The sequence below is a fragment of the Leptosomus discolor genome, chromosome 1 (genome assembly GCF_034619465.1).
Source record: "Leptosomus discolor isolate bLepDis1 chromosome 1, bLepDis1.hap2, whole genome shotgun sequence".
Taxonomy (NCBI): domain Eukaryota; kingdom Metazoa; phylum Chordata; class Aves; order Leptosomiformes; family Leptosomidae; genus Leptosomus; species Leptosomus discolor.
Window position 1 is genome coordinate 104,402,658 of NC_141391.1, and position 26,589 is coordinate 104,429,246.

Here is a 26,589-nt window from a genome sequence, read left to right on the forward strand (position 1 = left end):
TTATCTAGAAAATATATATTACAGTTAACACCCCTGCTTATGTCAATGAGAATTATAGAGATCATGCTATACATCTATGACTATGTTACTCATCTCTCTGCCTAAATCATGTTATACATAACCTGTGGGAGGGGAAACAAAGAATTGGAGAACAAAAAGAGGAGAATATGGGGTAAAAGTTGGGAGAAAGCGACTGAAGACCTAGAAGAGCCAGTCAACAGGCTGTGCTCCTCTTCCTCCACACAAGACAGGGACGCCTTCTTGGCACGAACTGCGCCGCCTTTGCCCTAGGATGAAGAATACCTGGGAAAACGTGGCCAGTGTTATTACAGTGTATTAGTGCTGTTGCAGTGAGTGTATTTACCAACCACAGTTCCATTAGTTGTTACATCTGTCACCTTAGTAAGTTACCTCTGTCTGCAACTCTGCAAAACTGCCTCACTGAAAGTCCCCGGAAGGCTCCGACAGGCAAACACCCAATCCATACTCTGAACGGGTCACCCTCCAGTGCAGAAAGGCTGCCAAACTACCAGTGTAAACTGCCCCTGCAAAAGAATTCCTAGAGTTTGCAAACTGAGGGCTCCTCTAATGGACATAAACCGACAGGGGAAAGAGCTGATGCTGAATGCGTCTTGGCTCTAAGACATGTAGGAAGAAACAGCTTTTTACACTTGAAACCCAGTTCTAGAATACACACAGAACAGGTGATACAGCTGAGATAACTATAGTTCAGAATTATAGCTGGTCCCTTTAAAGTGAAAGAGCTGCTGCCTAAGAGGTAGCACTTGCAGGAAACTAATAGGAGCAACTGCTTCTCTGTGCCAACACACAAATTACTCAACAGAAGCTCAAAGCTGTAATTTTGAAAAAACCTTTATTTAAAAGTAGTGAAAACATTGGAAAAAGTATAAGTTAATCACTTGTCAGTGTGTCTAAGAAGCATAAAGTACATTCCTGCAGCTGTATAGGGGAGCTCCAACATGGTAACAACATGATTTGGACGTCTCTGCCTTCTTTCAGACCACTCGAAGGTGGCTGCACATACAAGAAGGCTCCTCAGCTGAGTTACAGCAGTCGCTCGTAGAACAGGAGATAAGCTTGCGAGCTCAGCACTTTCGATACAGACACAGCTTGTACGTGGGTATCACTGATGTGGAACCACTGCCCTTTCACCGGTTCAGTTTCTAAAGCTGTAAAAGGAAGAATTTAAGAGTAAAAGTTATTACAAATATTGAAGCAATCAATCCTGTTACTGTTCTGCAGCGAGAAATAACTTGTAAAATATTTCTAATTATTTACCTTGAGGAGATTGTCCTCGAAGGACAAGATCAGAGAGATGGTTGTTCATACTTCTCATTTTAGCATAAGCAGTGTAGTGCCCAGACCTCATTGTTCCACTATGTTCAACAACTCCATAGAGAGAGTACAGGACTTTTGTATTCCCTTCAGCCACGTTCTATAAAAGCAAAAGCTTAGGTATGTCAGTCAGGTACTGCGTTTTAAACAAGGATGGAATGTAAACTCTTCACTCTGCTTTGATTTCTTCACTGGCGAAAGGGAAGGCGGCCATTACAGATTCACGCAAGCACTACAGGTACGATCGGTGGCAGTACACCGTTGTACAACAACAAGTACAACGTTGCCTTGCAAGTTTTCCCGTATTATCACAGAAAAAACCTGAAGCTTGACAACCGTTCTACAAAGATTCTACTAAGCAGCTTAACTGTGAAAGCACATTAGAACACAGGAAAGGAGAATCTGATAGTTTTCCCACTTACTTTACATTTAGCTGTACAGAAAGGAGCCAAGTCCATCACTTCCGGAAACTTGATATGCCTGCTAACCTTCCGTAGGTTAAATCCAGCCTTAAACAGACAAAATAGACGAAAACCCCATAATGTTAAAATGTAGCATGTTAAAATTTAAAAATGAAAAATTCAGTAACTATGCTTAGTTACTAAATGTTTCAGGCTGAAGTTTCAACAATACAAAATCAGTTTTACATTACACAAAAACTGGGAAAAAGCAACATTGTGTGTTTTTATTTTCTCCTCCAATGCCCAAGGTTTTCCAGCATTACCTCCTTGCCCCCACATGTGGCCCTGGAGCACAAGCTAAGACAGCTCTTCAGCTCACTCTTACGATAACTTAAAGGTAGCAGAAGTGGAAAAAGATCAGCTCTAATGTACTTCAGTAACTATGAGGATGTCTCTTGCTTCTCAGATACTGTTATATGCCCGAGGATCTAATTTTATACCGTCAAAACTGATATAACTTCTACTCCCACTGTATTCAACTAGTCTTCCAGTATCAAACTGGAAAACCAAAAGGAGATGATGACAAAGGTTACTTCCTTAATAATTTACAGTCTCCTAGAATAGGCTACATATTTCCATTTTCTCTGTGAAATTATTTCTCATCTACTTAAAGCCACCTCCCTTATTTTTCAAGTATTTTGACCAAAATACTGAACAGCCTTAAATTTAGAAGAGGCAATACTATCTCCCATCCCAACTTCTTTCCCCTTTCTTTCCTGAAAAGCTAAAGCCCTAAATTAAAAATTTTCCTACAACTTGGAAAGAAGGCAAGCCACTTCACTTCAGCATCTATAAATAAGACTTAAGTTGCATTGTTTTCCATTCACCCCTTTTGTTTTCATTTCCCCTCTCAGTGAGGCTCAAAATCCTCTCTTTTCCAGTTCTACTGATCCATTTGTTACATTCATTTAGTAAAGGATCCTATTCTATCTGTACTTAAATGTAGGAGTCCATGAACTGCTGGAGCAGCAGGAAACAAGTAATGCTAAGATACTGCTTCATACAGTAAGCAATAACAGTGATGGAATATATTGACAATAAGCTCACAAAATATTTTTTTCCAGATATCTAATGGAATATTCTTTCAGGAAAACACACCCTAACTCCTCAAAGACCACAGAACCCAATGCTGCGCACTAGTACCTTCCAAACCTTGTAAAAAACAAAGCAAAACAAAACAGGCTTATAGAAGATGAAAACATGCTACCATTAGTTCTAAGTTAAGCTAGTATTATGGACATATATACATACTGAACTGATACTATATACATACCTGGTTTTGCAATATCAGCCTGCTACGTACCTGTTGAAACCTCTTTAAGTGAAGAGTTAAAACTGGAGGAGCACAAGAGATTAGCATCTGCTTTTTGGCATCAGTATAAACATACTTCTTTTCACCTGCAGAAAAGAAAACCACCAATGATTACCATCTAAACAAATGTGACAGCAAGAATTTCTTTATTTTTCACTATTTCAACTGTTATGTCATCTACTACAACTGAGAAACTGAACATTCCCCTTTTTAACATCACGTCAAATGACGATCTATACAACAGCTGCCATCTTGCAGATCCGGTATCAGAAAACGGCTCACACCATGTCTGAGCACCGACAGCACAAGCAGGAAGAGTTCCTGTTTGTTCTCTGTAATTCTCATAACCAGAAATTGCTCATGGTTTCTCTTGGCCTTTTAGCAAGCACCAACCTGATTTCCCTATGACTGTCACAGCAGAAATTTCATATTTGAGGAAAGAACAGAGAAGTCACCTGCTGCACAGCTACTTCCTACCCTCATCCACATAATGAATTTTGATCGAAATGCCCTTTCCCTCCCCATAAACCCTAACCCACTCTTCTTTGCTCACTCTTCTTTTTCAGTCCTGCAGTATTCTGTACCCAGGCTTGCACATCTACTAGCCTGCTTGATTGTATTAATCTGCGTGAAAGAGGTTCTCACAACCTGCCCACAGAGCACTAGTTCAACTGACCCAAGTTAAAGTTCTACAAATACCACTTGAGGGACATTCCCCCCCTTACCCACCCAAGCAGCAGATAGGAACATATTTAAAGTTTTCTTTTAAGAGTTAATTTGTCATACTTTTGATGTTCTTCTTTGGTCCATAATGTGTTTGTGAACATACATCACAGAGTATTTTATTGGTCTCAGTAAGTTTTTCGTTACGGGTAAACTGATACAAACAGTGATGGACTGAACCTTCTTCCAGGTTCAGATCTTCCCTGTTCGCAAGAGTACAAAATGCTGTTTCTGGATCTTCCATCGACACTTCACATGTCTTGATGGGAACAGTCTGAAGGTCATCTAAGGTACCCGTATCAGACTCAGCATTGGCACCCAAGTGTAGTTTTGAAAAGTCAGTAGCAAGCTCTTTCTCATCTTCATTTTCATCATCATCCTCATCTTTCAAAGACAGGTTGTCAAGGCCATTGACAAACTCCATAGGAGAATGTAAGCCTTCCATAGGGAGATCCACCAGAGGCTCATTTTCTACACACTCTCGTTCTGGCTTTCCTGTATTTTCATGCATGCTCTGAACTTCTGTACTATTTCCCTGCATATTCAAGTCTTTTTGAGTTAAGCGGTCATTTGATGGTTCCTCTTCTTGCTTTGTATCAGGAGTTTCAGACTTAATTTCTGCCTCTGATTCTTGGTTATACTCAACATCTTTTTCTGACTGCTCAGTTGCACAGATATCTGTCAAGTGAAGGACCTTTCCTTGAAGCTTTTGCTGGCGGCGCTGGGTCTGCAAATTGGAACGCATAACGTATAAGAATACAAAAAAAACAGAGCAAAATTAAATTATATTTAGCATTTCTTACCATTTCTTTATCAAAATTTCTGTAGCATGCCATAGATGCAAAGGGCAGGACGGGGTAGAATAATCTATGACTTAAGCAGAGGTGATCAACTCACACCAACACTGAGTTCATCATCACTCAGATATAGTTCCCACTGCTCCTTGTTACACAGTATCTTCAAAATACCACTAATATTCCCTTCATATCTTCCCAATCCTTTCTTATGTCTGTATCCTAAAGTTTTGTGAATATTCTTGCAATCAATGACTGAAGAACAGCTGTCTGATCCAAATTAATGCTACTTCAGATAGGCAACAAATTCCACACTCCTCTGGACACCAGCTTATTCCTAGCACAGAAACTCTTAACGGAACATGTAACTTCTTAATAGCAAAGACATAGATACAACTGGTCTTTTCAGCTGTGCATTTGAGTGAGGAGAAATTCTAAGCTGTCTCCTCTACCTACACCAAGGAAGCAAAAAGAATTTAGAAGTTGCAAGCGCTTCATTAACAACAGTGAAATAGCTATCAAAACCAACCTTGGCTTGTTTTTTGGCCTGCTTCTTTGCTTTCTTCTGAAGGTGCTTACTTGTACCAGGGGGCTCATCTCTCTGCTTAAGGTAACAGTCATTGTTTGTATCCTCTTCATCTTTAGATTCCTTTTCTTTGGTTTTTTTAACGTTTCTCTCATTTGTAATTTTTACTTTCTGAAAAAAACAAAAAGCCACAAGACAACTGCAGAAGCAGAGATGTTACTGTCCTGAACAACAAAACAGCATTCCAAAGAAAACTAGAGATGAGATGTTATCCGAGTTCTCAGCTCACGATACAGCGTTCTAGTGACTACAACACACAACTAACTCATCAAGGGCCAAGTTCCAAATCTGTAAAGGGGCAACATTACCTTTGGCTCTAACAGATGTAAATCTCATTAAATGCACTGAAGAGTAACATTTTACACAAGCAGAGACATTTTCAGTTGAACTCCCTGTCACAGAATTTGTTTGCTTCTGCTAAAATGAAACCTGTTTGTTGCAGAACATACGATCCCTTTGGCTGCAGGGGCTTCACTTCAATATTTACTCATTAGGTTTTGTGTGAGCAGTGCTACATAAGAAATCTGAAATATTACATATACAGATTATCAGCAAGAACCACAAAGGAAATCAAGTTGAGCCTCTAGAGATCGATCAAATAAATCAATATTGATCAAATAAATCAATATTGATCAAATAAGTATTCACACACTATCCTACCAACATTTCTTAACTTTATTCAATAACCTGAATATTATGAGAAGTATCCTCAAACTCAGTGCAGAAAAAATGCATGAAAAAAAGTTAAAAAAAAAAAGCATTCAGGCAAACACCAGGCACCCGTCACTGTCATGCAATTTAGTTCAATTTTACAACAGTGAAGATGAATTTGAAACACCGTTGTTTGCAACTCAGTCTTCTACAATAGTGAGACAACGTTGGAACATACTAGATTATTCCCTAAGCCAATCTCTGCATTAGAAACATTAACTGACAAAGCAGCAACATCACCAAACAACTATCACTGACTTTCCAGAGACAATTTATGAGCTGCAACTTCCAGGAATGACTCTTGTAAAAATCTTATTCTCTGTCTTTCTGGGCAAATTTATAATTTCAAATTTCAAGACACACATTTACAAAATATTCATAAATTCGTTCCCTAATGACTATATAATAAAGGTGTTTTCATATAAGCAAACAAAAACTAAGCCAAAGAGCAAGCACGTACGATCTCTTACCTGATCATCTAGTACAGGAAGCGACAAATCAAGGAAAGACTCATGGACCAAGGATACCTTTAAATGAATGTACAAGAGTACTCTTTCATTTTGTTGGAAGTGTCTGGCTTGCTGTCAATAGGCTTATTTGTATGTAGCCTTGTTTGCATTCAATGCATGCTTTCACTTGAGCATACAAATATAAAACACAGCTAATCTACCTTCAGAAACAGCCATTCATCACCAAAATCTAGCAGTCAATATTACTGCAGAAATAAGCAAGAAATACTTTTACAAATTTCAGGCCTAGAATGTGAGAACCCAATTTAGGGCCTATGAGATCGATATCTGCAATCTGTCATGACATTCCTCTAGCCCACTTGCTAATACCCTTCATTACTTCATTCTCAGGATGCATTATCCCAATAGTCCCTTCTCGCTTAACTATTCTCCTGGCAATCCCACAATCATTTCAGTGTGGGAGAGGGAAAGATCTAATCATCTGATGAAAAAGGAAAGGGCCCCTGGCAGCACACTGCTGGTAGCAGAACAACTCATTCACTCTACAATTTGTACCACTGGAAGGTGTTTAATAGGAAACAGAGTGAATTCTTCTGGCAGAGGCAGCTTGCTGTTGCTGACCTCTTCTTCTGAAAGGCTTTTGAAAGGAACTGAGAGATTAGCCCGTAAGGGAAGAAAGATTCCAGCCAAACCATGCCCCTCTTTGAAAAGCATGCAGCTAGCCAGCTCTTAGAAGTGTATTAACTGAAGCAAACCTCTCCAATTTCACTTATTTCTACATATAGTTACTTTGGGGTTCTCCTGCAGATTTCATAAAATTATACTCCAGGCTATTCAAAGCAGGCAGTTCACTTACGGTTCGGCATTCCTCACACATAATCATACTGGTTAATTCTCCACCAAAGATTCGGTCTACAGAACTTTGTATTCCCTTTTTCTTTTCATATTCTGAGAATTGACAAAGTACACGGTAAAGTTAATAATATTATATATAATACACTGGCAATCAATTTAGTTACGGCATACCAAACTAAAAAGAACAGAGAATACAATACAGTAGGCGAGACGTATGATGGAACATGCTGGCCTGTTCTAGTTTCATCGGGAAGTACAGCAAGATTCTTAAATTAAGATTCTTTTGTATATCAAAGGAATGGGGGCAAAAACACATTCGCAGAAGACAGCTTGACTGAACCCGCCACCTTTCTCAATTCAAACACATTTCCCTGTTTTCTCAGAAGTACTGCATCCCAGTAAGAGTTCCTGTTTTCTCTCAGGACTTAACTCAAACTGTCTGAACCTAGAAAACAAGCACCAAGTTTTGTTTGTATAGGCACCCTACAAACAAAACCGACTTCCTGAAGTTATGTTTTCAGTGCAGCGCACAGTTTGAGCTTAAACTTGCTGTTGTTCTTCTATCCTAAGTCATGTTGAAAAGTTTAAAAATTCTTCTGTTTGTTTTTTTTTATACCACTTAAGTAACAACAGACTATTAGGACTGCATAATTCATTACATTTGTGTGCTCATATTTTAATTTTGTACATAATATTTGAATGATTAAACACTACCCAAACGTATTTTAATGTATAATTTCGATAGAATCAACTCTGTTACACTGTTAAGAAGGAAACACCACCAAGTTCAGTAAGACATTTAAATAAGTAGACTGACACTATTGAGCCTTATATTCTAGATATACACATATTCAAGATAGCATAAAGTCTTTTAATTAAACATGTATATTTTAGTTGATATTATTAGTGTTACTTTGTGTACTTGAATGAAACAGAAGACTTTAACTTACTACATCACAGCATGTTATTTTACCTTTAATTTTCTTTTTAAGCTCTTCCTCATTTTGTTTGTTAGAGTCAGTCAGCGCCCTCAGTATTCCAACACTTACTTGCTGAAATTTTCAAAACAAATACACACTGTAAAATTTCCTATACTAATCCAGTTAACTAGTGCATTTTACAAAACATTTCAGGTTGACGAAGAAGTTTAATCTCCATCAATTAAGAGAATCAATACAAACACCACAAATGCCTGCAGAGACACAAAATAGTTCCTGCTGGTATTAAAAAAATAACCAACTGAGAAACAACTGTGACACTGCAATTAGTACATAAAAAAAAAAAATCAGTCTAAGGACGAAATACTTGCCCAAACTAAAACGGGCAAAAAAATTATGGCATTTCCACAACTCAACTTTCATGCATTTCAGAAATTAGGGTAAAAGAACGTTCTTTACACATACTCGAAACCCTCTTTTTCTGTAGAAGTTTTGGACAAGTCAATTGACTTCTGAAGGACAACAGACATTTATACTACAAGCGCTGAATTAACTAAAGACCGTTTGAGCAAGTAAAACCGAACCCTTCTACTTGATTTTATTAGACCAGCACAGAGAATAAGCAGTACACTGCTTTCCAAAAAGGCAAAAATGTCATTACCTTAGAAACCTAAGCAATGTGGGCAATATATGGAAGAGATACAGGCTACAAACTTCTTCCTTTGAATAGTTTTGTTAAATGAAAACGTCAATACCCGTGGTTGCTCTTTCACCGCCCCACTGCTTAGAGGCTGCCTGGTTCCACAGCTCTGTTGCTAACTGGCTTTAAGTAAGTGCTACGGGCAGCACAAACCACCCTAGAGAGGTTGTTTTATCTCAGAAAGAACATTGTTTCTCCTCTCAGCTGAGGAGAAAGTCTTGCTCTGCGGTATGACCAGCCCTTAATGGGTTTAAAGGTCGTTTAGATGTGGTGCTTGGCAATATGGTTTAGGGGTGTACTTGGTAGAGCTGGGTTGGTGGCTGGACTAGATGATCTCAAAGGTCTTTTCCAACCTGAATGATTCTGTGAAGAAGAAAGGTATGCACAACTATGAAATTAGCACTCACTTGGATTTCTTCTGCTCTCATTCCATCAAGTAAGTAACGAAGCAATTCATGACTGTCTTGCTGCTGATAACCTTTAAATCGTACTGCTCTGTTAAACAAAAAGTGTAACTGAACTTAGAGATAGACAAAGTAAAAGCAATTCATACCAGATACATAAGGACAAAGTCTCAAGCGTGTATGTACAGAAAAGTAACAAGTTGCAATACGAAGCTAGCTAATCAGAATACGTCACTGAATATCTTTCATTTTACTTTATTCATTTATATTTTGCTTTTTATCCTCTCCTTTCAAAACTTGTTAAGTATTATGCAAATTTTATACGTTGTGATGTGAGCTCAAGAAAAAGAAATGGAGAAAACTGACCTTCTTTTTAAAGTATTAACAAACTTTTTTCATACTCACTATGACATGCAATTGTACAGATACTCACTTTTTACAAACCTGAGCAAAAAGTTCCTTAGGAGTGACTACCCCTTTTTTTGTCTCTTGCATTTCTGTCAGGAACTGGTACATGGCTAATGTCAAAGGACCTGGCTGATCTAGTTTTATCAGCTGAGGTTCCTGTTTCAAACAAAAGCAACAAAGTTGTTTTGGCTTAATTTGGTGACAGATCCTTCCTTATCTGAACACTTGAGATCTTGAAATCATTACTATAAAATAGAATACATAAAATTCCAAAATGGCAATAAGTTAACCTGACAAAAACAATCGACACATGGCTTCTCATAAGATGATACCAAAACACTAGGCTAAGAATCATTAATTACTTATCACTTAGTTGCAACTCTGGATTTCTTGCCTTTATTAGAAAAAAAAAAAACATTTTTTTTTTTAAATGCACAACCCTTCTTTCCCATTCAAATCCCTAACTGTAATGACAGGTGTTATTTAAGTTAGCGCTGCAGACATCCTTCAGTTTCCTATTTTGCATTTAGACAAGTACGACTATAGCAAAAGTTACAGATTCTCATCCTTTACGTAACTTAATCATAATGTAAAAGTACTACTTTGATGACAACTAACAGAGTACTGAATCACTGCTCTTTCTTGAATGAAAGACCTCTGCTGACTTCAGAAGAAGCTTTATGAAGTCAATGGTGAACTTCCCACCAATTTCACATTCTAATCTTGTTAGTATTTTGCTGAAACAGCTTTAAAATCCAGAGATGAGTATTGCTTGATTCTTTAACAGGCTGGAAGGAGCGGGAAGAAACACTATGGAGGTCAAAGCATATATACCATGGATAACTCAGGTGACTCTATTTTAACCATTGTGTCAGGCATTTTAGCTTCTTTAAGCAGTTCCCTCAGGACTGGAGTTTGTGATAAATTCTGTAGAACATAAAAGAAAGAAAAAGATTGGTAACTGGTGAACAAGAGGAAGGGCAGCCTCTTGGTCATGGAATTTGTAGCAATCAGATCAGCAGCAATTTATTTTTTCCAAACACAGAACTATTGTGGTAACTACCACTCTGGAAATTCCAACAGTGTTTAACAGTTAAAGGTACATTCCATACAGCAACAGGACTTCCAAGTGTTCTCTATATGTATTACTTTTGATTGCAGAAACCCTAAATGTACGATTCTTCTACCGACCGATCTTTTGACAATCTATTTACTGGTGTCTGTTTCTAAAATCAAAAAGGTAAGACACAGTGTGCACATCTGTTTGGTTTAAAACATGTTTTTTTGGGGAAAAAAAAAAAGGCAAACTGTTTACTAAAACCTGCCAGTACAGTAGGAATTCTGTTTGAGCAAAGTTTCAGTATCAAGAGCCAAACAGCACAAAATTGCATTTGAGATTCAATACACATGAAAGTTTATTCTATCCTAACACCTCTTAGCTGAGCAAGACACAAAAGATGGCAATGCAACATGCTCATCCTGTCAATATTTATTTTTATTTGATTTCCTGCTGCTGAGAGAGACATTTTTATTTCAGTAAACACCCATGGTCTGTGGGTATTAATCCCTTCGAATATAAGAGGTCAGCAAGGATGACGTGCCAGACTACTTTATCTTTTTCACTAAATTAGGAAGTTGGCATGCTTAATCTACATCAGTGAAAGATACTGTCCCTCAAAGACAAGGCAGTTCATTATATTTTTCCCTTAGAGCATGTTTGAACTTGCAGCTCCATTTTTTCATATTTGTCTGGGCCAACACGCTATTTTTAGAAAGAACCCATCATTCTTGGCAGATAAAAATCATGTTCCAATTGTGTCATTGTAAAATACTCAGAGCAGAGTTTTTGTGGGCTGGTTTATTTTTTTTGTTTTGCTATTCAAAATTTTATTTTATTTATTTTTTTTTTTTTTTTAAGAGCAGCAATAACTACCATACCTGCATCACTGCGTTAAAGAAACATGTATTCCCCAAGTTACTAAGTCCTTTCACAGTCACTTCTGAGTTAGTACTTGAATGAGAATTCTCTTCTTTAAGCGAGACTTCTTTTTCTTGCTCATTTTTGCTGTCTTTTTCTACTTTTTTATTTTCAAATTCTTTTTTCTCTTGTTGTTTTTCTATTAAAAAACAAACAAACGAACAAACAAATAACACATTATTAACCCAGTGACAGGGAACAGGCTAGGAAGAAGTTATTACAGGCAGCAGCAATCTACGATGTTTAAAACCTAAACACATGATAATTAATTCTGTAATTGTATAAATGTAACACTACTGGTTTAGGTTCTTAAAACTTTCTAGGTAACAGAAGTTAAAAAAATAAACAGAACCAAATCAACCAACAAACAAAAATAAATCAAGAAACCTCTGAAATGCCATTTCAGATTAGCACGCAATTTAAACGTGCCACTTGGCCCACAAGAAGCCATTCATGCCACCAGTCTCTGAAACTCTGCATGTGTTATCTGAAATCCCATTGCTATTGCAAAATCATCTGTTACGGCTTTATACAACATCCAAAAAGATGGCATCTAAGATAACATCCCTTTTGTCATGGCACTACTGTGTGAAGTGAAATGCACAGGCCTCTCACTGTCAAAGCATTCTCATGTTTATTTCATGAACCTAAACAGATGACATGGAAAGGTTTATATTCTTCAAGACACGTTATTTTCCCCAAAGTTACTTTGGTATATAGCTCGGAATTTTAATGACCTATTTAATAAAACCATAAGGGAACCCCAGGTAATTTTCAGAACAACACCCACACTGGTTCTGCCAGTTTGGCAGTCTACTATTGATTAGGTTTCTAATAAATAGGGCTGTGAGCCAAGATTAACTTTAAAATAAAGTAACGCCAGCTCAGAGAAAGCAAGGGAAAGACAATACAGTCTTTGCAGGTGGCAAGAAACAGATGGAACACCTCATACAGACAACAACTGCACACAGCTATTCATCCACTTTCCAGTTCAAACCTGAGAAGAAAATTTTGGCAACCAATATGAAGTTCCAATATTAGATATAGAGAAAGTACATATCTGGGAAAGACTGACCAAAACCACTGAAAAGATTCTGGTCCCTGTGGGAAAACCTCAGCTGCTTCCTGAACAAATATTCAGGGACAGCCACTTGGCACTGCTGGATGGCTCTGATCTATTTCCCAAGGGGGCTATGATTTCACCCAAGTGCAGGATGGTGTTGGAATTTTTGATAGCCATGAGTTACAGTGTTTATTTTGGTACAAAAATTCTTGCAAGTTTTCTAGTGGAAATGCCTTGTATAAAGCCAGTTTTGCCATTGTGGAAACCAGGTGTTTTTGCTAGGTTTCTTCCCTTTTAAATGATCACGTTTTGCAGGCAGACTGCAGGCTGAACATGCTATTTTAGAGTTCTAAATACACTGCAGCTACTTATACTAGATGTATAGGCCCAGCAAACAAATCTTATTGCATACTCCTATTAGGAAATGTGCTGCAACAGCTGGAGACTTAGTCATTCCAGCCAACACATTCACAAACACCTACAAAAATACTTCAAAAAAATCAAATCAAATTATCCTTAAGCAATGATAATTTTCCTTCAGATGTCAAGACAGACTGAGCGATACTGATAAACAAACACAGCCTTCTAAGTGCTGAAAGTCAATTCCTTACTCACAGAATAACTGAACATCCCATTTTTAAAAAAAGTCTCAGTGAAAATGTATTTTTTTTCCTCCTATTCCTGTATTTCTGGTCTGTAACAGTTTAGGGGACACTGAGCAAAATCCCGGTCCAATTAGGTCCATGGGCTAGGGCGTTACTTATGCTATCAGAATTCTGACAAAGACAAAAAAAAAAAAAAAAAAAATCAGCTTCTTACTTTACCATAAGGTGCTCCAAAAGTTAGATCTAACTTAGTACACATTCTGGATTTACAGTACTGCCTCCTCCATTTAAGGGACTTTCTGATTTACTGTACGGGTACTGTAATTACTTACCTGTACCTGATGAGACAATACAAACTTGTTTTCTAACATAATCCACAGTCTGGCCCAATCGGGTTGAAGTACTATATGGAACTTCATTATCACATACGTAGCACCTGTCTCCGCCCCCCCCAAAAGAAAAACAATTAATCCTATTTTTTTTTTCCTATTGTTCAAAAATCCTAAACTATTTGCTTGTTTGATGTAAATCATTACACAAAGTTATAAAATTACAAAAGTTCTTTTAAGATTTAGAAGTCTTAGAGAAGAGTTCAATTTGTTTCTGATCAAGAAAATAAAGTTTAAAAATTATCTTCACTAAATTATTTCAGTGACTGGAGGTTGCTATTTACAAATATAAATTAGACTATTAAAAAAATGTGCTTAGAAACCTTGCTGCAAGAAAAATAAATGCATGGAAAATTCTGTGAAAAATCAAGAAACTAAGGTAACAGGCCCTAAAGGAAACGACTTATGAATGTTATGGCATGGAAAAATATGCTGAGTATTCTAGCCAAGCAAGTACTTCATTATGTTTACATTGGATAAGATATAACACAGTGTTGTCCATTAGTCCCGCACACTTTCATCTGCTCTTCTGTTGCTGACACAAACCTATTTGTCTCTTTATGAGCAAAGAAGCACGTGATTAGGCCACTAATCTGTTTTAAACAAAATTGGGAGAGAAGCCGCAGGGATAAAGGCTCAAGTAAGAGTAAAATCCTGCCAGAACACATCCAGCCAAAGGAGAGTTGTATGCACAGATTTTGCAGTTCTGCCCAACCAGCTCTTTGAAGAGGTGACAAAAGTTATTGAAGAGAATGCAAATACTTCTGCACTTTGAAACACACCCATTACAGTTCTTAAGCACAAATGCATTTAGCAGATTTCAGGATTACCATAAGTCAGACTCTATTTTCTGATACTAAAAGCAGCAGAAGTCTACGGCAAAGTGCTTCCCTAAATCTCTAGCATCCCTGGAATTAGCTGCAATTTTCACATTTCTTCATATCTCATTTAAAAAAATTGGCTGAACTTTTGGATTCCCAAGTATGTATTTACTTTCTGTCTGGTTAATTATAAAAACAGGCATCCTTACTCCTGGAATAGCAAATGATAGTTACTTCCATGGGCAATTTTAACATCATAACCTTCCATTTGTGAAAAATTTTGTAGGTAACCTTGAAGGAATCAAGAGATTGGAAAAAGTTTTTTCAGTGATGGCTGTTTGACCAGTGGGGGGAAAACGTAAGTAGGTCCAACTGCTATGTCACACCTGTACTGAAAACGCATCCTTGGTGTAAATCCAAACAAGCAGAACTTAACGAATTACTAGAACTCTACTCTTTCTCTCCAAGTTCGAAAGGTTTAACTGTTTATATATACTGTGCAAATCCAATTTCAACCACATATACATACACACCATAGAGATTTATTCATACAGTCACAGCATTAATAAATTCTGATCGAAGCTGCTTTTGCTTTTATGTACTAGGACCACTGTGAAATACAGTTCTTCATTGTAGGTTTGATTTGTAACAGTAATTTATACCCTGTACATCAATCTCCGAATACTTTCTTACGCAAGTTTGTACAACCAAGGAATTCTAGAGCAAAGCAAAATATCTTGCTTAGACAACTTCCTCTCATGTGCAAATAGTTTGATTTAAAAACTAAGTTTTAGAACAGAGAAAACAAAGCGCTTCAAAAGCTTCATTTTATCACTAATTTAAATTCACAAAAAGAAGTTTACTAGTTCATTAGTAATACATGTTATTAATAATGTCCATTTCCATTCTAGAGTTCAATAAAAATACTGAGCATTACACATAAAAGTGCTAAATAGGATCAGGTAAAGAGATAATGTTATATAAAATGACAAATACCATGACAAATCAGTTTAAAAAAAGGTTACTAAGCAAAACGAAAACTCTTTATGTCAGACACAGTATTTCTGTATAGCACAGTTTAGAAAATTAAGGTTCCCCTTATACAGTAAGGTACTATGCCTTTTAAGAGAAGGAAACACTACCAAGAGAGATGGAATTTGTATTGATTGATCCAGTAGCATCTTGTAATTCTACACTTGTGCTTCTTAACTATACATATGGTAGTAAGAAGCCATCTTTATTGAGAATATGAAAGCAATTAAGTGTGTCGCTAAGTGTGCATCAGAAAGGAGCTTCTACCAAGGCTGAAAGTTAAGATTTACAGCTACGTATCAGCATTTGTTTCCACGTGTCAGTATTCTGACCAAGCAAAAGCAGTAAAATATGAAGTCAACAGCATTTACTAGTTGGTCGATTTCAACTCCAATGATGAAATTTTTCTAGTCATGAATTTTACAAGAAAGTAGTATTTATTCAGCAAATCTCAGCAAGGCCTGCTGGGATTTTTGTGTGTGGAAATGCTTTATATATGCCTAGAGATAAATCCTAGAATTCACAAAGAAAAGAAAACACAAATTTTATCCCAGCCTCTGTTGCTCTCTAGCTATGTCTTATAACTGTTGCCTGAGAAACTCACCACACACTCCAGTTGTCCAAACTGAGAACCAAACAATGTGGATCTGATCTTGGCGTTGTATAATGCTTTAAAGCATGCTGTTCTGGAGAATTTCTGCCACAGCCCTATAATGTTGATAACCAGAAGTGTCACAAAATCCAGTTGACCATCAATGAAACATACATAAAGTCAGAGTATAAATAAAGTATTAAAAGGAAAACTGTTTAATTATGTTAAACTCATTAGCATGAACACATGAGTCTCTATTTCAAGACACAGATTTCTGCAGAGAGAAAGGTAACTTTTGGGTGCAGAATAACTATAAAGTTGCTCAGGTACTGAACAACTAGTTTACAAATTCCAGTTTGAACAGCTTGAAGAATGAAATAGAACAAAAACCTCTTCAAAGTGCAGAGTTCTAAGTCAATAAACTAAAGCGAGGATAAGACCTTATTGCAAAAATCACGAATTAGGAGCATTAACAGAAATTTTTATTTTCTTAGCAAAATCATTTGGACTTTCTACGAAAACAAGTCCTCATGATGGTGTTTTAGCCTTAAGCCTGCTAAACGCCTTTGTGCCAAGCTTCTAAGTACTTTGCAATTCAGAGCAGACATGTTTTAATCATGCTACCGTATATAAATTCATTTATGTAGCATCACCTTTAAAATAGAAGAGAAAGAATGTAAGAGTTTAATTAGAAGCTCTCTTGTTCCACTATATTCCGAGACACTGAAAGATATTAAGACAAACAACAAAACAAGAGATACCCTATGGCCACATTTTAGACATAACCATATTGAAGGGCTTTCATCTGTCTCCTCCTTAGATTCCTCTTGTGTCTTATTGTTTGCCTTGCAGTCCTGACAAACATGCCATTCCACGTTCAGCAGTGCCTTCTTCAGATGACCTTGGTCCAATCCTTTACGACTATGCTTGCACCCATATTCTACAAAATGAAAAGCACAGGAAGGATGTAGGTATCGTAACAAAAGCAGGTATCAAAGACACGGGCAGCAATCCAGAAGCTAGGATAGCCCTTCTAGAGTCTCAGAAACTGAGAATTTAGCAGAAAGAAATCCTCAGATTGAGAATGGGGATAACAATGGATATTGTTACTGATCCTACACTACTGCATTACACCCCCTCCCCCCCCCTCCAAAAAAAAAAAGTATTGCTCAAATCTCATCTAGTCAGAGGAGTTGACATAGCTTTCGGATACTATCTACAGTGCCAGGCTGTGGGCTTGTATTACTGTGGCATTATGACCCCCACACCTCCCAGGGAGCAGCCACAGCCCACTTCTATGGTTCCCAGTAACCAAGGCAGCACCTGGCTGGGCTACAGAAGTGGAGATTATGGAGGTTACACTTGCAGCTGAGCTACCTCAGTGAAATTATGCAGGGACTATGACAAACAAGAATGGCAGAGTCATCCTACCTACACCATTATCACTTTGCACTACAACACTACACCCTACTTGGAGCTGCACCTTCTGGGCCTGGTGTGAACTCCACCTATTTAACCAAACTCTGCTAAGAATGGTTACACTGAGAGCAGGCATCTGTTTCTTAAGAGCTACTATCAGGAGTTTAATTATCTTATTTCTTTTTCGTTTAATTTTTAAGGCCGTCGGTTACACCGTCACTCGCACAAAGTGAAGCTGTCCATAAGCCTAAGTCACATACAGAGAAATTGCAACTGACAGACAAAGCATACGCAAACTGATTCAAGTTCTTCCAAACTAAAAATAAAGAACATAATTTAATTTTTTCCCGGTTTGTAGGTTTCTAAGACATTTAGCATCATCAGCCTACAATTCTTCACTATTTGCAGTTACAAGTATCTAAATTTGCAAATACGGTATCAAATATCTAACAGTACAGAGCTACCTCAAAAGCCAAAAAGCATAAACAAACCCATGCTAAAAGAAAAGTGCTGTACGTACTTAATATGTAAAAAAAAAAAAAGAAAATAAATCACATTTTTGTGAAAGTACTATTGAGAAGAATTACATAGCTGTTTACATAATTCAACTGTCAAGTCCTTTGCCACGGAGGTATTTTTATTGCTCAGATAGTGTAACAGCTCTGAGTCAATCTTTGTTGAGGACCGTATGCAAAATTACAGCCTCAAGATAGCAAACTTTTCATGGCGAGAGCTGAAACCAGTGAAAAGTTTCGTACCTACCGTTCTGTTTCTGTCCAAGATTATAGATGGCACCACAGAACAACTGATAGCCAGTAAGAGCCAAATACAGATACTGAGATGGATTCTTTAAGCGTTTTTAAAAGACACAAGCTTCATCTACAACTTCAAAATTGTCTTTTTCAAACAAAGCTTTCGTATGTTAGTCACTACCATCACAGTGGAATTATTCACAAAGATCAGTCTTAGTTCACATTTGTGGCTTTAAAGGACTTTGTTGGGGTAAGCTAGCCTGGTTTTAGCCAAACAAGTGAGCTGCCATCAGCAATTGCACCATAACTGATTTCTTTGCTGGAGTAAAACAAGGAAGAGTCACAGTAGACATCGACCTTGACTACAGATGAAAACCCAACAAATCAACAAACAAACAAAAAAAAACACCCAAACCCAAAAGCTGCTAAAAATCCATAAGAGACAGAAGTTATCACAAGACCAGGACAACCAGGAAACCAAAGCAGAGTAGAGTTGAATTTAAAATAAACGGGCCATCACACTGAGCCTCCTGGCTAAAACTGTAAATGTGCTCTCTCCCAGCTAAACTAGCATGGCACAACTTGATTCCCCAGTCAGGACCAACAAAAAAGATGGGCAAGACACAACCTGTGATCTGGTAGACAAGGTGGTAGGTAGAACAGAATGGTACACAGCAGAAGTAAAAACAAGAGCTAGAATAACCAGAGTAAGCACGATTAAAAAAAAAAAAAAAATCAACACAGGGGTGAGATCCAGTACAGTTAGAAGGATAACATTAATTATTTGTGATTCGTAACTATTAGGAAGAGAAGGCAAGGAAGAGAAAAAGGTTTCAACCAAAAAGCATTGTGACTAGAGAGCTGAGGTGTCCGGGGCCAGTACTGAGTTAGTTGCTAGTATAAACACAAGTGGTTTCACAGAAATATTTTAATTACAATCTTTTTTGCTGAAGCAAGAATCTTCTGCAACAAAATCTTCATTAGGAAAATTCTACTTAAACCTATCATGAAAAACTTAGCAGCTGATTCAACAAACCCTTTATATTCTGAGGAATTTTATATAATACTATATGAACTGTGTATCAGTAAAGAACTGTCTTGAGTTTCTTGAAAACCAGAAAATCACCTAGTTTTCAAGACAGGATTATTATTTTCTAGCATACTTAGAAAAGCAGCAACACTAATGTTTCTTGGTAGACTTCAGTTTCAATTATACAAACCCACACTTTTTAAATGAGACTTCAAAGCCAGTGACTAGTGTAAAGGCCTTCCAATATTAATGAGTTTCCAAGCCTGCTCTGAGGTTAAAACAAACATTGGGACCACAGACTTCTCTGAGGAAACATACCTAGCGTATCCAGAGACTCATCAGACTGTGTAGTTTTGCCTTTGATGCGTTTCTTTCCCATATTTGTAGTCTGTAATTTTTCTTACATGGAACAGTGACCTAGCAAGAAAAATAGTAAATTAGAAAGTAGGTTTTGGTTTTACTTGTTCGTTGTTAAACAGTAACTTATTTCTATGGTCAAGATGTCCTTCAAGGTGAATTAACTTGTTTTAATTTGACATTTTTGAAATAAATTAATTATACTTCAAGATGAAACTATTTTAATTGTTGCATAGGCAAGATCACAGTGTGAATTATAAAACCCAAATGATTTAAAACCTTAAATCAAACTAATAACACAGGGGTATTAGGAAAGAGAATTTGGTTTGTCCCAAGTAAATCCTGAAGTTTTTTGCAATTACAATCTTTCAGTTTTCTTTACTGCAAATGCCTTGTATCTTTGATGAAGGCTGACACGCGCAAATACTCCACCTTATCTGAAAATACACAGACAATGAGAGATCTGATTTTTCAGCTTCTTCACTGGGGGAGGTTTATCATCGCCTTCCCAACATATCAAGCACATAATTCAGATGGGCTCTGTTATTTGGTATGCCTGTAGACCCTTCTAGACACGAGTGATCTACCACTACAGAGTCCTAAGCAAAATGTTTGCCTGGAAAAAGTTGCCTACTGCACATACAGCAGGCCATTTTTAGCTTCTAACCCCAGCAAGGCTCTGTGCCTTATTTCACAAAAGATCACTCCAAAAGATCAGGTAAATGTCAAAACGAAGTCCCTGCAGCCTTACGCAGTTTTTGCAGGCTGGCCTAATAACCCTGCTGCCCACCCTTCACATAAACACGCTAGCACAGCCCTAAATCCAACCTGGGACATTCGGCCTTCCAAAGCCACTTCTTTACAGCACAGCAGCCACCGAGACCAGCCTGGAGCTGTCACACAGCCAAAACTACAAGGCAGCCCAAGAGAATCGGAGAGAAACTGAGCTGCGAAGCATTCTGGCATGATACTGACGGGGGACTTTTTGTATGAAAAACCTTTTCGAAGCACGCTTTTAGGGCAGGTTACCCGGTTGTTACGTGACCGGTACACAGCCGCTTCGTCACGGGGAGAACTGTCACCTTTCGCAACTCGGCATTCAGTTTGTTCAGGAAAAGAAGTGACAGTTCACCCAACAAACTCCCTCTACAGCACGTTTTTCCGCAGAGAGCGGCAGCGGTCTCCCAACACCGTTAAAGCCCTTTCCCAACTGCGGAAGGCGGGGCGGCACGAACGCACGCCGCTGCTCGTTTAACCCCCGCCGTGCCTGCACAGACTTGTCCGACGGGCTCTTCACCAGCCTCTTCCACAGAACGGCCCTACACGAGGAAAAGAGCTGCAGAGCCCAATAGCTAAAGCGAAAAAAAAACAAAAACAAAAACAAAAAAACAACCCAACCCGACTGTTCGTTTTATTTAATTTATTTAACTAAGAGAGAGAGGTCTACAACGACCGACAGCGCACCTGCGTCGCATGGAGACGCGGAAAACTGCCCACAGCGGCACCCCTGGGAAACCAGCGGGGCGCGGCGGGCAGCGGGCGCCGGCCCCAGGCAGCAGGCCGGGCCGCCGGGGCTCCGCCGGACACCCGCCGCCAGCGGGGAGCCGAGGCTCTCTGTCCCGAGGGCAGCGGCGGGGAGCAGGTGCGCGTCGAGACCCAGCACAGCCCGCCTGGGCGCTCACCTCGTCCCCCAGCCGCCCCCCCGGGCCGCCCCACTCACCCCGTCCGTCTGTCTGTCTGTCTGTCTGTCCGCCGGGCCGGGCCACACCGCCCACGTGCTCCCGGCCCCGCCGCACACCCTCGCCCCGCCGCCGCGCACCCCACCGCACTGCACCGCCCCTCCTGCTTCCGATTGGCCCGCGCCCGCCTCCCGCGCCTTCACTGACAGGTATCCCAGCCAATAAGGAAAAGCGAGCGTCCCGGCCGGAGCGGAGGTTGCGAATCGCCGGAGGAGCGAGTCCCGGGGTAGGGGTAGGAGAGCGGCCGCGGTGGTAGGAGCGCGACGGCAGGACCGGGGCGGGGGGGAGGGGAGGGGGCTCCCGTTCCTCACCTCCCGGTGTCGCGGGGGGCGCGACTTGGTGGCGCATGGCTCCGTCTCGGGCAGCCCGGCCACTTCACTTCCTCGTCGGGCGGCGGTACCGCGGTGCCATGCGCGCTTCCGGCGCGCTGTATTGTGGGGCCGTGAGGACAGGGCGGGGGGAGGGGGGCGGTGAAGGGAACGGGGGTGGGGGCGTGACAGCGCATGCGCGGGCAATTCGCGCCTCCCCCTGCGCCCCCAGGGCCGTTCCCAGGGGAGGGGACCGGGGGGCGAGTCTCCCTCGTCGCAGGCCGGGCTCGCTCGGTGGGGCAGCGGAGGCTCCCCAGGCGCGCCCACGTCCACCGGTGCGGCCGCGCTACAGGTTTGCGGCCCTGCGAGGGAGAAATGTGTTTGGCGACAGCGCGTCCTGTCCCGTCTCGGGTCACTGGGAACCTCACGGGCTGTCATAGGGCGCCGTCATGCTGCCAGGCGCCGGGTGTACGTGAGCTAGTTTTGATAGGCGTGGCTGTAAGGGTTAATACGGTCTACGTGGGGGTAATTAATGAACTCTGTCCCGTATTCGAGGTATTCGAGCCCTGTTTTTCTTCCCTGATTTCTTCTTTGCTTAGGAAACAGCGGAAATGACTGACCGAGAGGAAGCCGAGATACAAATTTCGGAATTAGATTTGCTTTCTAGCATGTTTCCTTACGAGGAGGAGTTCATGGTGACTGACCAGCTGGCTCTCGCAGAACTGAAACACTACGTTGAAAATGAGTCTGCGGAGGTGCCATCTTCAAAAGTTCAGTTTATACTGAACGTAAAGCCAGAGGTCCCTAATGCCTCTATGGTATCGTAAACACCTTTTTTTAAAAAAAATTAAATAAAAAATTTATGGGATTTTAGGGCTTACCTGAACTGAACATGTGCTCACTTGTTTTTAGGTGGAGTTCTCTATGACCTGTGCTCTACCATTTAAATACCCAACTGTTCAACCAGAAATTACTGTGAGGTATGGCATTAAAAGTACAGCTAATAAAAATGTTTAGAAGCGATGGTGTACTCCATAAACACAGTTCTAACAGGAAAAAGCCTTCCTTTTTTGGATAGTTTATTGCCAAATGAAGCCAGACTCAGAACAATGTTGAAGGAAGCAATCCACAAGGTTATGATTTCTCTGGTGTCCTCAGCAAATAAGTGAGAAAAAATGGGAAAAGCGTGGAGGAGTGCCATCTTCTGTACAGAGGCATTCTGTGTAGATACTGTTCATAGGTCTGGTGCTCAAGAACAGAAACTGTTGTCTGTTTTGACAAGGCTTAACACTAACTAAAGGAGTGAAAAGTTACTCAATGGTCTTATTCTTCCTGTGTCAAAATGCTGTTGCTCCCAGGCTTCTGTTATTTTTTTATTGGAATATTTCTGTTTGAAGAAGGAGCCTTGCATGTTACAGGAAATCAGTTCAGCCACCACACTTGCTTTTCAAGTACGTTTTTCTTGACTTTGATTTACAGATTGGTACTACTATATATGAAGTCACCAGTTAGCACACCAATTAAATATTAATCAAGACCTTTTCATAGCTAATACGACTTAAATTATCAAGAGCAAGTGCATGCCATCTAAATACGGCCTGATTTTTTTGGCAGCTTGAAGTAAATGTGTTTGAAAAACATGCTACAGTGGAAGCGTATTACAACTGCATTTGTATTTGTCTTTAGGTCGTCGTTATTAAGCCGCTCGCAGCAGATTCACCTGAACTCTGATCTAAAAACGTATTTGATGCACCACTGCAGCGGTGAGCCCTGCATGTTGAGTGCAAGGGAGTGGGTTAAAGACCACGCCGTTGCTTACATTGACAAAGAGCTTTCATCTTCCTCGGTGACCACATCGAACGCCGTGGAGTCAGAAGTCATCGTGTTCACTCGGTTGTGGATCTATAGTCATCACATTTACAACAAGCAGAAAAGAAAGAATATTATTGACTGGGCCAAGGAGCTCTCTCTGTCTGGGTTTTGCATGCCAGGGAAACCGGGTGTTGTTTGTGTAGAAGGTCTACAAAGTAGTTGTGAGGAGTTCTGGTCAAGGTTAGTTTTCCTTTGTACTTGAATGCCATTAATTACATTTTTCATGTGGTATATGTGGCTGGAAGGTGGGAAATCCAAAGGGCAGGTGTCAGGAGGATGGGGCCAGGCTCTTCTCAGTGGTGCCCAGCGACAGGACAAGGGGCAACGGGCACAAACTGGAGCACAGGAAGTTCCACTTGAACATGAGGAAAAACTTCTTTACTCTGAGGGTGGCAGAGCACTGGGACAGGCTGCCCAGGGAGGCTGAGGAGTCTCCTTCTCTGGAGATAATTCAGAACCCACCTGGATGTGATCCTGTGTGACCTGCTCTGGGTGAACCTGCTCTGGCAGGGGGGTTGGACTGGATGATCTCCAGAGGTCCCTTCCAACCCCCACCGTTCTGTGATTCTGTGATTGATTATAACATTGTTTGATTATAGCAGCTAAGAGAGTGGGAGTATATGAGAATTTGTAGCACAGGAAAGGCAGAAGTGAGCACTGAAATTGAAACCATGTCTTCATCAGTTATTTTGTGAGGTATAACATTAAGGTTTATGAATCCTGAGGAGAAATAAAGCAACAAGCTCCTGCTTACGTGAGTGCTTGCATAGTGGTATTTGGAGTGTTGCAAGCAGTATTTCTATGACCAGCCAGGGAACCATTATCTCTGTCAAGATGTACGTACTAATGGAATTTATTGACTTCTGTGATAATAGCCTTTTCATAGTATTTTCTAAAACAGTCTTTTATTTTATAGATAGATTCATATTTCCCTAATTGCTTTCAGAGTAAGAAGATTAACGTGGAAAAGAATTCTCATTCGGCACAGAGAAGATGTTTCTTTGGAAGGTGGAGGACGTGCTGAGATTCAGAAACAAAGAAAGTTCTCCACTTTGGAAGAAAAATGTTTTGATGCACATGGCGCCAGAGGAAATCATATGGATTTGGGGCAGCTCTATCGTTTTTTGGAAGAAAAAGGATGCGCTGATATTTTTCAAATGTACTTTGGGGTTGAAGGGCATTGAAGGGATTGAAGACCACCATAGGTCCAAGTGCCGGCGTTAGTAAGTTGATCCCCCTGACAGATTCCTTAGCTGTTCTGCAGCAGTTGATCAGAGAGGGAATTGATAATTATATGATGATTCCAGTTTTCAATGAAAACAAATATCCAGTGAAATCCTGAATAACGCAAATGACTAATTGAATGCTTTATTACACTTTCTGGGTTTGAGGACATTCGGGTTACGTACCTAATTACGGTGAAAGAAAATGCGTTTGACAACCTACGGGGCAGTTACAGCATTACAGGTGAATGAACATATGGAATTATGGTGAATGAATGTATGAATAAGAAGAGACAAAAATGAAGTGTGGGCATCTCAAGGCAGGAAATGTGATGTTTACATTATTTGTTACTGCTTCCACGAAGACTTTTTTCTGAGAATTTTCCATAGGTAGAAGCGCGTATGCAGGGAAGAGGGATCCTGCAGTGGCTCCGCTACACCCGAGGTGGAGGAGCCTGCCCTGTTTACTCCTGTAAAAGCAGAAGCTGCCCAAGGGTTGGGCTCCCTTACCCCGCGCTCCGGAACAGCGAAACGATCCTCACCTTGCTGCGTTCAGGAGTTCGTAGCCTGCGGGCGCTGCTCCCCAGTCTGGTCTCAACAGACTTGTATCAGGGAATGCTCGTTTGTTTCTTCACTTACGGATTCTGTATCTAAATCACTCCCATGTCATGAAAAGCAGGCATTCTTTGCTTCTGATGTTGATTAAATATTTTGGTGAAGATCTGGTGAAATTCCTAACATTCAGATCTCCAGGATGGACCGGGACACCTTCTGTGTTGACGCTTTGCAGTGATTTCATTTGACAAGCATAGATTTAGAATCATAGAGTCATTTAAGGTTGGAAGAGACCTCTACGATCATCAAGTCCAACCGTAACCCGGCACCACTGTGTGCCCCATCTACACGTTTTTAGAACACCCCCAGGGATGGTGACTCCACCACCTCCCTGGGCAGCCTGTGCCAATGCCTGGCCACTCTTTCAGCGAAGAAGATTTTCCTCATGTCCAAACTAAATCTTCCCTGGAGTAACTCGAGGCCATTTTCTCTTGTCCTGTCGCTTGTTCCTTGGGAGAAGAGACCAACCCCCACCTCACTACACCCTCCTCTCAGGCAGTTGCAGAGAGCGACAAGGTCTCCCCTCAGCCTCCTCTTCTGCAGGCTGAACAGCCCCAGTTCCCTCAGCCGCTCCTCACCAGACCTGCTCTCCAGGCCCTCCCCGAGCTGACGATTTCACCCTGATGACGCCATATATCGCGCAGCAACGCGCTGGCCGTTACGGGCCTGTCGGCACCGGCCCCCCTCCCCCCAAGCGTGGCCCGAGGCAGCCGGGCGGCGCGTGCCGTGTCCCCTCGCGGAGCCCCGGCTCCCGCCACTACCGGCAGCCCCCGCTGGCGCCGAAGAACCCCGCACCTCCGTTGACGTTTGCGCCCGCGCGCCTGGCCCCGCCCCGCGCTCTCCGGAAGTACCGCGCTAGCCCGCCCCGCCTCCTCGCGCGGCCCCTCGCTGCGGGCCGGTACCGCCGCCACCGCCGCCATGGGGGGCAAGAACAAACAGCGAACCAAGGGCAACCTGCGGGTGAGCGGGGGCCGCCGCACCGCGCCTGTGGGCCCCGGGTACTGCGCGGCCTCCGCCAGGGGCTCCTTCCGCTGGCCGGGCCGGGCCGGGCGGGGCGGGGCGGGGCGGCAGAGCCC

General features: G+C 40.9%; 3 protein-coding genes across 4 annotated transcripts in view; 2 read left to right on the top strand and 1 right to left on the bottom strand.

Moving 5' to 3' along the window:
- Positions 1-855: 855 nt before the first annotated feature.
- On the bottom strand, positions 856-19,804 carry USP16 (ubiquitin specific peptidase 16). Its single transcript, XM_086477917.1, has 17 exons — positions 19,718-19,804; positions 16,960-17,138; positions 16,211-16,314; positions 13,697-13,800; positions 11,657-11,835; positions 10,553-10,645; positions 9,744-9,874; positions 9,314-9,401; positions 8,242-8,320; positions 7,270-7,361; positions 6,414-6,470; positions 5,176-5,343; positions 3,916-4,579; positions 3,121-3,215; positions 1,779-1,865; positions 1,300-1,456; positions 856-1,190 (listed from the first exon to the last, which is right to left on the bottom strand). The coding sequence occupies exons 1-17, from the start codon at positions 19,776-19,778 to the stop codon at positions 1,066-1,068; spliced, it is 2,463 nt and encodes an 820-aa protein (XP_086334043.1). The 5' UTR covers positions 19,779-19,804; the 3' UTR covers positions 856-1,065.
- A 1,887-nt stretch (positions 19,805-21,691) lies between these two features.
- RWDD2B (RWD domain containing 2B) lies at positions 21,692-25,617 on the top strand. Its single transcript, XM_086477926.1, has 5 exons — positions 21,692-21,721; positions 22,403-22,621; positions 22,716-22,783; positions 23,490-23,855; positions 24,622-25,617. The coding sequence occupies exons 2-5, from the start codon at positions 22,415-22,417 to the stop codon at positions 24,857-24,859; spliced, it is 879 nt and encodes a 292-aa protein (XP_086334052.1). The 5' UTR covers positions 21,692-21,721; positions 22,403-22,414; the 3' UTR covers positions 24,860-25,617.
- Positions 25,618-26,431: 814 nt separating this feature from the next.
- LTN1 (listerin E3 ubiquitin protein ligase 1) overlaps positions 26,432-26,589 on the top strand; it is a 31,998-nt gene continuing 31,840 nt past the window's right edge. For both annotated transcript variants that reach the window (XM_086477936.1, XM_086477945.1), the window contains exon 1: positions 26,432-26,473. In XM_086477936.1, the coding sequence (XP_086334062.1) occupies positions 26,432-26,473 (42 nt within the window). The remainder of the gene's footprint in view (positions 26,474-26,589) is intronic.

What these genes read in the sequence shown, in the direction of transcription:
- USP16 (XM_086477917.1), bottom strand. Translation starts at nt 19,778, where the DNA reads ATGGGAAAGAAACGCATCAAAGGCAAAACTACACAGTCTGATGAGTCT. An exon ending in TGAGTCTCTGGATACGCTAG is followed by an intron (nt 17,139 to 19,717) that starts GTATGTTTCCTC and finishes TTCATTTTGTAG; the next exon opens with AATATGGGTGCAAGCATAGT. An exon ending in TCGAGGACAATCTCCTCAAG is followed by an intron (nt 1,191 to 1,299) that starts GTAAATAATTAG and finishes TTCCTTTTACAG; the next exon opens with CTTTAGAAACTGAACCGGTG.
- RWDD2B (XM_086477926.1), top strand. Translation starts at nt 22,415, where the DNA reads ATGACTGACCGAGAGGAAGCCGAGATACAAATTTCGGAATTAGATTTG. An exon ending in AGGTCCCTAATGCCTCTATG is followed by an intron (nt 22,622 to 22,715) that starts GTATCGTAAACA and finishes ACTTGTTTTTAG; the next exon opens with GTGGAGTTCTCTATGACCTG. An exon ending in CAACCAGAAATTACTGTGAG is followed by an intron (nt 22,784 to 23,489) that starts GTATGGCATTAA and finishes ATTTGTCTTTAG; the next exon opens with GTCGTCGTTATTAAGCCGCT.